At 38.1% G+C, this 12315-nt stretch overlaps 1 protein-coding gene across 1 annotated transcript in view; it reads right to left on the minus strand.

Annotated features, from left to right (window-relative positions):
• Positions 1-424: 424 nt before the first annotated feature.
• The window catches only part of LOC104166554 (uncharacterized protein C11orf74 homolog), a gene marked incomplete at its 3' end in the record, with an annotated part of 15845 nt that continues 3954 nt past the window's right edge, over positions 425-12315 (minus strand). Inside the window, exons 2-4 of the mRNA XM_009706523.1 lie at positions 2934-3091; positions 1426-1497; positions 425-479 (exon numbers count right to left, since the gene is read on the minus strand). Of these exons, the coding sequence (XP_009704825.1) occupies positions 425-479; positions 1426-1497; positions 2934-3091 (285 nt within the window). The remainder of the gene's footprint in view (positions 480-1425; positions 1498-2933; positions 3092-12315) is intronic.

Here is a 12315-nt window from a genome sequence, read left to right on the forward strand (position 1 = left end):
GGGACAACATTTTCATTAAACATTTCCACTTTATAGAACTCTCTCTTAGCACTCATGTTACTTTGTGGATAACTTTTGTAATCGAAATAATTTCAATACAAAATAGAAGTGCAGAAAAATGTAGAAACGTGTAGAACAAGAAGTGTTCTGCAATTCTGAAAAATCTTGAAAAAAAAAACACCTGCTCACCAGGACACAGTATAATAAATATTCCTTATAATTTATTATCTTATTACCTCTTAGAGTGAGGAAATGAGTACTTTAATTTTGGGAATTTGGGCAACTTGGGGAATTTTCTAGCAAGAGAAGAACAGAGGAAGAACATCTTTTTTGGAGGAGAAACTGTTCTTTAAGCAATGTCCATACACTTGCATCCAAAGACAGATAACGATAGTGAATATGAAGGGAGGGGGGGGGAACCTACCACTGCATGTCTCTTCATCTGTGTCTGTATCTTCCAAATCTAAGTACTTGTCCACCTGCCATAAAAAACCCAAATTGGAAAATACATTAAAATGTCTTCATTCCATTCTTTATAGTACAATCTAGAGCAAAGTAAAAAAGCATTGTATTGTCTGCTTCATCTTTTCCATTCTCCCCTGCATTTTTCCAAGAAAACATATGGATTTTCTTTAAAATGTGTAACCCAAAGGAGATACTTTTACGTATAGGCAAAGAATTGCTGCCAAGATTGCTGCCTATCACCACAGTGATGGGAAAGAAGCTCATGCTGTACAGCAACTTTTTCAGGAACTTAGTGGGAAGACGGAGAAGTAAAATATTTTCACAGGAGAAAGATACATGATAAGTTACTCTGCAGTTTTGCAAGCTCACTGCCTATGGCACAGAGACAATACATGCTGCAGGCAAAGCAGAGCTTGATCCTTCTGTTTTGATACTAGTGGTGAACTGAATGGGAAATAAAAAAGCTAAGAATTATTAAATTTTTAGTATTTCATCTGAGACATTGCACTACTGTTTTTCCAGGGTGATGTCCCTTGAAAACTGTCTAACCTAAAACATACCACAAGAAGAGATGTTTCTTATTTCAGGTAGCACTCTGAATAGATGCATAGGGTGAGACTGAAAGGCCTTTCCCAGCCTATGTGCAAACAGTGTTACCATGGAGGATTTACTATATGCACTGAGTAGTCTTCTATGTTTCCATGAAGTAATTAGAGATGCTCTAAATCCAACCTGATTTGATACCATTCTCATCAACACTTACATAACCTTTACACTTTAAAAGTACATACTCATCAACACTTGAAAAAAAAACGTGGACGGTGATGCTCTCATCCTTATTTCCCATAGATGGAAATAAATACATCAACAAATTGCAAGTATTTTGTAAATGAATAAAGCAAAAATCAGTCATGTTCTGCTCATAATCCCCACTTTGAAAAAAATCAAAGAAAACCTCACCTTCACTCTTTCAGACAGACTGAGACCACTTCCACCAGAGCCACCAGCTTTCCAGCTCTCATTCATCACTGTCTGTAGATAGACAGGCAGAATGACGTATATGCATGAAACAGAACCAAAATCATGGTTAAAGCTCCTACTAATTTACACATACAGATCCTTTACAGAGTATTTAAAATTTTTTTTAAAGTGAATACAATGCTTCTGAAAATAGAACGTATGCAGGTAATCCTCTGAAATCCCACACAAGACCAGACTGAATCAACTGGAACAACAGTGCAAGTAATCATAACATGCCTAAAAAGCAGTATTTAGAACAGCAGCATTGTTTTCAATAGCAGTTTTTTTTCCCTCTTTCCTTTCCTCAGGGCAGGTTTAAAGATTACAGTGGCCAACTTACTGCATTACAGCTTCCTCCTGCTACCATGCTAGCAATTTTTCTGATGTATTCTACTATTACTGTATCTGTTTCTTAAATTGCTAACGTGACAAAAACGTGTAGCCACGCCTGAAACTTTTTTTCTGTAGCAACAAAGACAAGTATTAAGATGTTCCATTAAATAAAGGATAATGGAAGTTGCACATTGCTTTATGGGGTAGAAAGCCAACTCCAAGCGACTAAAGTAAGAGACCCAAAGGCAGTCTATCCCAATGAGACAACCGTATTCTTCATAAGAAAAATGGCCAAAAGATTCTTGTCGTTGTTATTACACAATCAACTGATAGAATGTGATTGTTTTAAAAGCCTTGCTTGATTCCACCTCAAAGGCACGTGCAAGTAGGGAGGAAAATGACAGCTTGTGCTCTTTGAAGGAGGCTTGGCAGGCCCACCATTTGCTCTGTGTATTGCAAAAAATGACCTGCTACTTCTTTTTTAATAAAAAGTTTAATGAAGGGAATTTTTTAGTATAGGTTAGATCATAGCTTAGTTATTTGTTATTCAGGCAGGAGGGCAGAAGTTCCTAACAAGTGGACTCAGATTTCCATCTCGCTCTCTCCAGATGATGTCTCTGTTGTTTTCCTGTCCCTATGCATTAAATCCCTAATCTCATATGTTTCAGAAGATTAAAAATGCCTCTGGCCTGCCTACTGTTTATTTTAGGTAGCTGAAGCAATCTAGCTTCAGTAACACAGAACTCAGTACTTGCTAAAATCCCCAAGAAACAAAATGAATGTAGGCATCCTGGCATCCATACTCCAAAGGACTTTTTCCTTTTCGCCAACCTCTATTGTTAACTGCAGTCTTCAGTGAAAGCATTACAAAGGTCCTTGCAGGGCATCTTATTTATTAGTCAGATTATGGCAGCTCTTCAGTAGAGCAAATGTCACTGCCAAACACGATCCCTGCAGGTGCCTCTGTAATCATTACACACTTAAGTAGTATTTTAAACATTTGCCTCGGATGGGATAAATACCACTAGCCTCTAACATTTGGACAGTGTATCTCCCCATATTTTCATCTGTTTGAATGTGGTGCTCATCCACATGGACAAATGTTAACTCATTACCTCCTTCTCATTTGGCATCTGTGGTGGAAGAGACATCCACATTTCTTTGTTTCTTCCAGGTGAGCCATCCTGTTTATTTCCATTTGGTAATTCAGAAGTAGAAATTGTTTTTCTTAAGGAGTCCACTTTACTTCCTTGAATTGTCTTCCCCTCTTCCTCTGCAAGGAGAATCACACCAGATCAGATATCATATAATGCACTATCCAAGAAAAAGAAAAATGTGAATTTCATTAGATGTGATTTTGACTTATTTTACACATTCACTTTTCCCCTCATGCTCAGAGCTTCCACATGCATCACACACGTGTATTTCGCAATCTTTATCATAAAACCAAACATGCAGCTTGAACTTCAAGCGCACACAGTATCACCTGTTCCTCAATACTGAAGAATTCATTGTCTCAAAAGCTTATGCAATATACAGAAAACGTGATGAAATAACCCGAGAGCTGATAATACCAAAAAAAGCAAGACAGTAAGGTTGCACCTCAGTTTTTCTTTAAAAACTTTGTTTAAACGCTCTCTGAATTCTGCACAAAATGGCACATACTGGTGCTGCAAATACCAGCCCATATGAAGAGTCTCCATATGAAGAGTCTCTTCTTTGCAACACCACTGTAAACCCCATAGCAACTGCATGCACTCAGTAGAGCTATTTTAGATGTACATTTTCAGAATGAAAACCAGAAACTGCCTCCTTATTCCCCAACAGTAACACACACTCCCAACACTTACATGTCTAGTTTTAAAAAGTCCAGCAACTGTGCTTAGGTGGGATCTGTGCTCACAAAATCACTTGCTGTCTTTAGCAGTTCAAGTGCACATATTCCTTCATATACCTAACCGACGGTGTACCTTCTCATCAAGCACAAGAAAGAACTCTGATTTTTTGATCATAGTACAGCAATGATCTGGTCCAAAAATGGAGTAGCTCTTGTATTTTCTACCTCAATATCTTGGTATCACCCTGTTCATACTGACTATTGCCCAGAGGTGTGCCCCGTGTGTGAACCTCACGACCATTAGAGCAAATGCCCATGTTGTCTAGTATAGACGTGAGCCTTGGCAGTTCTCATCAGAGCTGATACTGATATCGGCTGCGAGTCTGCCCAGGGCCTGCACCCACGGAGCTCCTAGGTGTTCCTGGGCACCGCTGCCAGTACCTCCACCAGTCCAGGACGATGTGATGAGATGCACTGACAGGTCCTACAACCTAGCCCCTGCATCTTTCGTTAGTAAAACACCTCATTTGACTTCATTTCTTTAGGCATTGCTGCTTTCAGTGTTTAACAACTATTGTACACTCTTGATTTAGCTTATTACTGATTTGACTTCCTCCCTATATCAGCAATGCAACTGGGTGGGAAAATTTTGCAAGTATGTATTTTTTGACTGGGATCAGAATAAGAAACAGCGGTATGCCAGTGATATTTAATTGCCAGAAATTTAGATCCTGAGATTAAAGATTAAATACAGATGTTCAAGCAGCATTTGTTCCCTTAGGGGATTCCTTTGGTCTTGAAAGACAGACTGGAAAAATGTTTCGTCAGTGCATTGACAGACGAGAACTTCTCTCGTGTTTATTTTATACACCAATAGTGGCTAATTGCGCCCTCACTGAAAACAGGGAAGCATTCAGAAACAGAACTGAGTCTTTCAATGATAGCTTGTGATATCTTTCAGATCTTTAACAACTCCTTGGACAACAAGAGCAAAGTTAAGACGACTATTAGTGCTTCTGACTCTCTTACCAGCCAGGTTCATGGGGCATGGGAGCAGCCAGCAGAATTAGGAAATAGCTAGGTGATCATCAAACAAAATCTCGACAGTACAGACTGGATCTAGGGGCCGATTACAGATCAGGACAAGTATGTGCATGGAAGTATGGATTTCTGAACCCATAGCTTTTTTTCCTACAACATGGCAAAAAATATACTAAACATGGCCAAAATAAAAATGTAGGGCTTTTTATTTTAAAAGTCCCATTATCAAATATGGAGTTGCCATAGGACAATTCAAATGAACTTCACACCATATGTTCTTGATGAAAAATAAATGCTCATTTAACAGAGTTAAGTTTGAGAGTTTGCTTTTAGTTTGAAAAATACACTTTGTAACAATAAGAAACAGTGCAGTGCATTTCTAAAGCATAATTACGTGTTACAAGCATTGAAGCAATTCTTGTGGAGAGTTTTAATGATACCCTCGGGTTACTACATTGAGCCATCCACCAAAGAGTTACTACTCCCCAGGGACAGCTCTGTGCTGCAGTTACTATGGCACAAAGAAAGGGCTGGCAGTCTGAGCATAACCTGAAGTCCACACCCATAAGAGTCAAGGTTCATAGAGAGTAAATTGCACCAGACGAGAGCAATCTAGCAAACAGATTTTAACACTCAGACCACAGATGAATTCTCTGAACAATTCCTAAATTCCAGGTGTCTTGATACGACATCTGCCTTCTCCCTGCTTTTTTAGCAAGTACTTTCCTAAAACAGTATTTGGAAACAGCAGTACATATGGGCAATCTCTTCTTTCTACATCATCTCTTTTTCAAGCCATGGAAATGAAGCAGTATTACACAAGAAACACTCTTTTAAAATTCTTGACCGGTAAAATGGTCACCCACTATTTGAAGATATTTTTACTGTCACCCTACTTTACAGGAAGAACTAGATGACTAGCTCAAAAAGCTTCAATCTTTTGTTACTGTAGTGGTAAAACAGGATGGACTTCCTCTTTTATACTAAGAACTTACAAGTTTTATATAAAAGACTGACAAGCCACAAAAGGATACTAATGAATTTTAGGGTATGTGTGTACTAGCAAATTATGCAGCCAAACATGTGCGGGCCTATGGAGTAACAATAGGTAAAGAGGACTCAGTATCCTCCCCGTACACACCAGGAACCCTTATGTATGAGGAATGAGAAAAAGCTTCTGGAAGCCATACACTTTTCTCAGCCAGATCAACGGAGAGATGAAAGGCACCATCAACTGGAGTCATCAGCAACATGATTCATACAGTTGATAGGCTCTGAATAAAGATGATATTCCTGCACAAGCCCATGCCTATCTTGGATACTTCTGTGTTCATTCTTCAGGGATATAAATCACATCATCCTTCTCCAAAATACAGGTTCTGAATTCTCCAAATAAAGTATCAGTTTTAGCATCAAAAGACCTACAACACATAGTTAAGCAGTTATAATTAGACTACGTATGAGTTGACAAACTTATTTTATTAGGTTATATACTTTCTGGACAGCTGAGCTATTGTCACAGTTAAACAACTAGATAGATTAAATGAGCTAGTAAGAAATCAAGTGCATTCATAGTATTTATGTGCCATTTACCAACCCCAAACTACAGCTAGAAGCACTATCCCTTTTCCTAAGAGATCAGCCATAAACTGCTGTCAGAAACTTTTTTTCTGGTTAAGACCATTGAGGAGTTATTGGGTTATAGAATAATAAACATTCCATTTGATGAAACATTCACAACTGTGATACCAGATTGATGACTCCAAGCAAAGAAAAATTCAGACAGAAAAGAAAAAAGCCTAAGCAACCCCAAGTAGTTGTGAAGTGCATGCTGCAGTCAGAATATCAGCTACACAACCATGTGCCACAAAAATTGGAGGGGGGGAGCTGAATCAAACATTGCGTTGCTAGTTTCAAGCACAGTCCCTCAGGGCCAGTAAGATCCGCCTTCAGATGTCCAAAGGAACTATTGATACCTATAGTTTCTCAGCGCATGCATCACATAACTGGCATTCTTGAAACAGTTACAGTCATGATGTTAAAAAAGTATTATTAAAAACAACACACACAAATTGTTCTAAATTTAAAGAAACCACAATCTGCAGAGAAATATCAGAGCTCTATTTCTTTGACAGTGTTCTCAATTTCAACCATTTCTGTCCTTACTTTTGAAAGAAAAGGGGAAGGAGGAAGGATCACATTCAAGCCAGCAAGAGGATCACTCTGCCTTCCCCCTGACTAAGTGAAAATTGACTCATTATTCACAGTCACAGTTCTCAACCTGCCAAGACCCAGACGTACAACACTGGCCTTTACAACGTGTGACAAAAGCCCAAAATAAGAGATACAAACACCACAAAAAGTAGCAGAAGAAGAGGTTGAAATGATGGAAAGATTCACATATTCACTCTGCTGACAGGTTTTCAGTCTTACTTCTTAGAAATTCCACTGTCAGTACCTTAACAATGAAATAACAAGCTAGCTTAGGTCTCTAGAAAAGTAAATCTGAGTCTCTCAAGAGTAGTATCCATCATAATTGTGTGTCACTGAAAAGTATGTTGCAGACTTCAGAAACATATTTCTACCAGAAAGTATATCCAGCTCAATAAATTTTTTTTCTCTCCTGCTATCTATCCTCTATATTGCTTAAAATTCTCTTTGTCTTTCAATTTGGAAGGGAATCTTTTGAAAATGTCCACTGATCACCCACATATTTCAAAGAATAATGGAGTCACTTATCACAAAGCCAGAGAAGAGCGCTACCAGGATTATCAGGAAAAACCTCCTGTCAGTGAAATCTATTAGATGAAATAGTAGCCCTAGAAGAATGATAAAAGTCTCATGGTCTGAAACATTTCAAAGCCAGACCAGACGCAGCAATCAATAACATACTGTAGAAAACTTGGCTTGGGATAATACACTGGACAAAACAATACAAACTACCAGGTATCTCCCAGCTTTTTTTAACCGAATTAATTAATTCCAAAAACAAAAATTGGGTGAGAATGAGAATCAGGCCCCTTTAACTATAAAAATGCTGGACTGAGGGCCAGAAGGCGGCCTGTGACCCCCTTAAATCCCTTCCAAGTTATGCGTTGATGGAAAACCTGGGATTCAAATAATACAGTGACTTTGTGCAGGACTCCTGAATAATTTTACTCCTAGTAGCATGATATTTGTCTCGCACAGAGCTCATGAGTACAAATTTCATGTTCATTCGCTGTCTCCATTCTTCCAACACATCACCAGCAAACAGCTACATTTTAAAACAAGAACAAACCCTGTCACTGAAATGTTTCCATAAAATATCACTTTGAGATGTTCCTAAGTCGGTAACATACTGCAGGTAAATATATATTGTATTTACGTATTTGCAACTACGTAAACCGTTGTATGGTGCTGAGTTCATTTAACCTAAATGCCAAGCTGTAAGAGGAAAAAAACAAATTTCAAGGCCAAAAATCCAATTTGTTGGGAAGATAATTTTTAAGGCCTCCTATTTCTTTTTAATAACTCAATCAAAACTTGCAGCCGCCTCCTGCTTGTGTATTGCCCAGCTGAGAATAGAAGATAGTGTTTTAAAGTTACTTAGCCTGGAAAACCTGCTCTGATTTAAACTCTCAAGCTATCTTCCTGGTTCCATGTATTAAAATGCATAAATCTCTAAATCAATGCAGTTTGTCCAACTTTTCACAACAAAAAGCCCAAGCATCCCATGCAGTAAGTACCTGGAGGACTTCAGTATTAGGGTCCTATATGCCTATCCATAAGGAAGAGCAATCCAGGTGCAATTCAGGCACCTAAATTTCATTATGTAGTACTGTTTTAAGAGTCTTAGTGCATCCTGCCTAGCCTCCTGTGGCCACCCAAAAAGGCAGTGGATGTTCCATAGATACTATATCATATCTGTCAACCCTCAGCATCTGTCTGGCATCTAGCTGTCTGAATTCCTAACGTCCCATTCCAATCTTACTCAACCAAAACCCTCACTAATTTCAATGACAGTGATCTCGCAGTAGCACTCAGCAAGTAGAACTCTTCTGTCAAAGTAATTTGCTCTATACAGCAGAGAAAATAACAACTTCCTTGCCTAAGTGTGCAAATTAATATTTGTAACACATCTTGAAAGTCCAATATGTCAAACATTGTCGTCTTCTGTTTCTACACTTCACCTCCAATTAACAAGGACATTTTTGCTGCTGATTGCCCTTTCCTTCACCGCACTGTTTCCCCAGCGTAACTTAGCCCTGCCTGTGGAATCCTTTGCTCTTTATACCAGAACAGAGATTCAGCTGATGCAGCTTTTTCCCCTCATGTCTTTAATCTTATCCTGATTAAACTACAAATAATCAGCAAAAAGTATTGTTTACCTTTTTTTTTCCTTCAAAAAAGGTCAACTTTTACTATAATCAGTAATATGGACTTGATTCTTTTCTCAGTAATGCCAATTTCCTAAGGAAATTTCACTACACCGTGTCCTCAGCTAGGATAAATACATATTCCATGGACTGGGACAATCAGCTTCAGTAGGACTATTTCTGACTTAAAAGGGTAAACTCTTAAGTCCCAATTACTACTTTTGATTGCCATTTTTGGATACCTCCCTTACTGTAGTATATTTAAAAACCAGACAGGAAAAGACCTTTTTTTGGTATGTGCTCCTTCAGGGGAAAGACAAGTAACTGTTACTCTCAAGTATATTTCAGCCACTCTTAATTTTCAAAAGTTTAACTGTTCTTTTCCTGTATCTCGCTCTCTCCCTTTTTCCTTAATGTTCTGGTTTTATGTAGTGTTTGTCTGTATCAATATCTCTCTCTCTCTGTTGTGCTTTAGACAGTGTCAGTGTTAGAAAAGGGGCAATATTTCCTGTTTATACCACATTCACCCCAGCTGATCATTTAAAAATATGTATTACTCTTCCACGGTTCAACAGTGCTGTTGCTGGATACCTTCTCCATTTGAATACTATAATGCAGCCAGTTAAATAACAAGGCGAATGTCCACTTGATCATTTCAGCAGCCTGCATAAGCAAAATCCTGCTTGTTCCAACAGATGATGATGAAAAATAATCTTTAAAAAATTCAGAAAACCATGACAGAAATCTCAGAGCAGATCCTCAGCTGATATTAACCAGCACAGTCCTATTAAGGGAGCTACAACTCTTAATATCTACCAGTGATCAAGTGGTATCTATCACTACCAAGTAACGCCAACATGCTAGATCAGATTTCCAGTTCTAACAATAAAGACTTCCCATGTGGTGCGGGAAAAAAAACAGCTTCGTAAAGGCACAGGCTGTACAAGTGATAGTATTTTGCAATTATAATTTCAGAATGTATCAGGATATAAAAGCCAAAAGACTTTTTCCAGAAGTTGATAAAGGTGGGCCTGCGTCTGATGGCTTTGGAAAATCTACACTGTCCTTTGCAGAACGTAAATGGTGTTATACTTCAGAAATTGCATTTGAGGGATAGTTTAGGAAGAGCTTTAAATTAGACAGTAACTAATGGGAGAACACTCCTTCGGCATATAGGAACTCCACACTTCTTTCTGAGTCTTGGCTACACTAAGCCATACTCTGAACCTTAGGTAAAAGAAACAGTATGTATTTGAGCTTATTACTTAAATAAGCACTCTTTGTTACACTTGCTTTTTTTTCTTTTTTACAGTCAAAGAAACCACAAAGGCGCTTAAATTTATCCTCAGCACAAGGAAATTACATTAAATTCATATGTTGGGAGCACTTTAAAAGAGCAGGTGATATACTAATGAATCAAGACAGAACTGATTTTGAAAACCTCTGTACTTGCATTCTAGAAGATTTCAGCACTAGCAGGTAAGTGGATAAGCACTGTAAGCAACAAGTGAATTGTATCTAATTAAAAACATCTGACATCTCCATCCAATGTATTCCTTTCTTAACAAATAATATCATAAAAAGATTACACCAGGTGGGAACAAACTAATAAAATGTCAGAGAGCCCAAGTTTCCAAAATGCTTGATTTTGAATATTATAATTAAGACATTAAGGCATCTTTCTTGAAATCAGGCATTTCTCTGTGATTTTATAATGGACACAGAAAAGCACACAATTCTTTATAGAGTTCAGCACCAAACTGGAAGTGAGGTCACTTGATTTCTGTTTCCCATTGTCCTGCTGAGCCACTATATGGCTGTAATCTCTGACATTATTTGGTTCGTGTCATTTCCACATCTGGAAAAGATGGCTTCCTCATCTCACTGCAATGACATCAAACTTTGCCAACAGCTGCATTTAGCTCACTTCAATGCCTTTCAAGTCAAGGTGATGAGCTAGAGCAAGTTCATTCTGTGTTACTCCTTTTTAGAGCACTACAGAATTCAACCATAGCCAATATGCCACTATAGAATGGAGCCTGTATCAAAGCATCAACAGCAAAATTACTAAATATTTCCCTTTTCTACATTCTAAGTTATGCAACAGAATGAAAAGCCATTTTTTTCCATCTGAAACAATCTTCAGAAATTGTTTAGTAATAAAGGCATCACAGAAAAGAACAAAGAATTGCTGTCAGGGAAGCACTGTTTCTCAAGAGATGTCAAAGTTTCCCAGAGTCTGAGTGCCTCTGTCCTTATCTGGTGCTGCCAGTGAGGTACCGTGCAAACCAACACGAGTCATTTCCCTTCTTTATGCCTTATCTTTTTCTGTCTGCACCACGGAGATGAAGTAGTTTCCATAGCAAATACCACTGAGATCTAAGGACAACAAATATCCGTGAAACAGGTGAGCTATTATTATTTCAAAAATAATCTATTATGTTTGCATCCCTATGCCTGTTTTTTTTCTACATTTAGGGGCTCTATATGATATTTGATTTCATATTATATTGAATGAAGGTTACATAGAAATAGCTACCGAATTTATGATCAACAGAAAATTGCAAATTTTTTCTCCCAACCAATTCTTTCCAATGATCCAGCACAACACATCAATAAAAAGCTCTGAATTGACACTGTTTCCCTATTTCATGCCCTGTTTGAGTTCCCTGGAGATGACCGATTAATTTAATTAGTTTTATTGAACTGTCTAGTTGCTTTTATTGGCAAATCCACTCACAGGAAGAAGGCTGCAAATTTCTCTTGGGGTTAGCATTGTCCTACTGGTCTATTTTTAAGATTAAAGTGAATTTACTGTCATTTCTTATATAGTTCTCTGCTATGTTTTCTGCTGTTAAGAGTCACATTTCTAAAGCGCCTCCAATGACACTTAAATAGGAAGTTTAAAGTTGTTGTTTTTCCTGAATGTGGTTAACAAAAATAAGAAGCAGACAGCTACCGTCAAATGGACTGTGAACTAAATACATCGCCCAGCTTTCACGGGGGAACTAAATGAATCTGATCACAACACAGAATATGGCTCTTGTATGCCACCTGGAAGCAGAGAAGTGGTCAGCCACTTTCCAACTTCCTCCGCTTGACAGCTTGCTCAGCACAGAAGCATCAAAACAATAGCACTGAGGCTACGAAGTACATATCCAAGGTTTAGTTTGCTTAGAGATGGGTCTGATCAAAGTCTTCAGACTTCAACGCTCTGCCAGGGAGTGTGAGGTATATGAAATGGAGCAAAATTAACAGCAG

Source organism: Cariama cristata, unplaced genomic scaffold, assembly GCF_000690535.1.
Source record: "Cariama cristata isolate BGI_N322 unplaced genomic scaffold, ASM69053v1 scaffold15370, whole genome shotgun sequence".
In the NCBI taxonomy this organism is placed as follows: domain Eukaryota; kingdom Metazoa; phylum Chordata; class Aves; order Cariamiformes; family Cariamidae; genus Cariama; species Cariama cristata.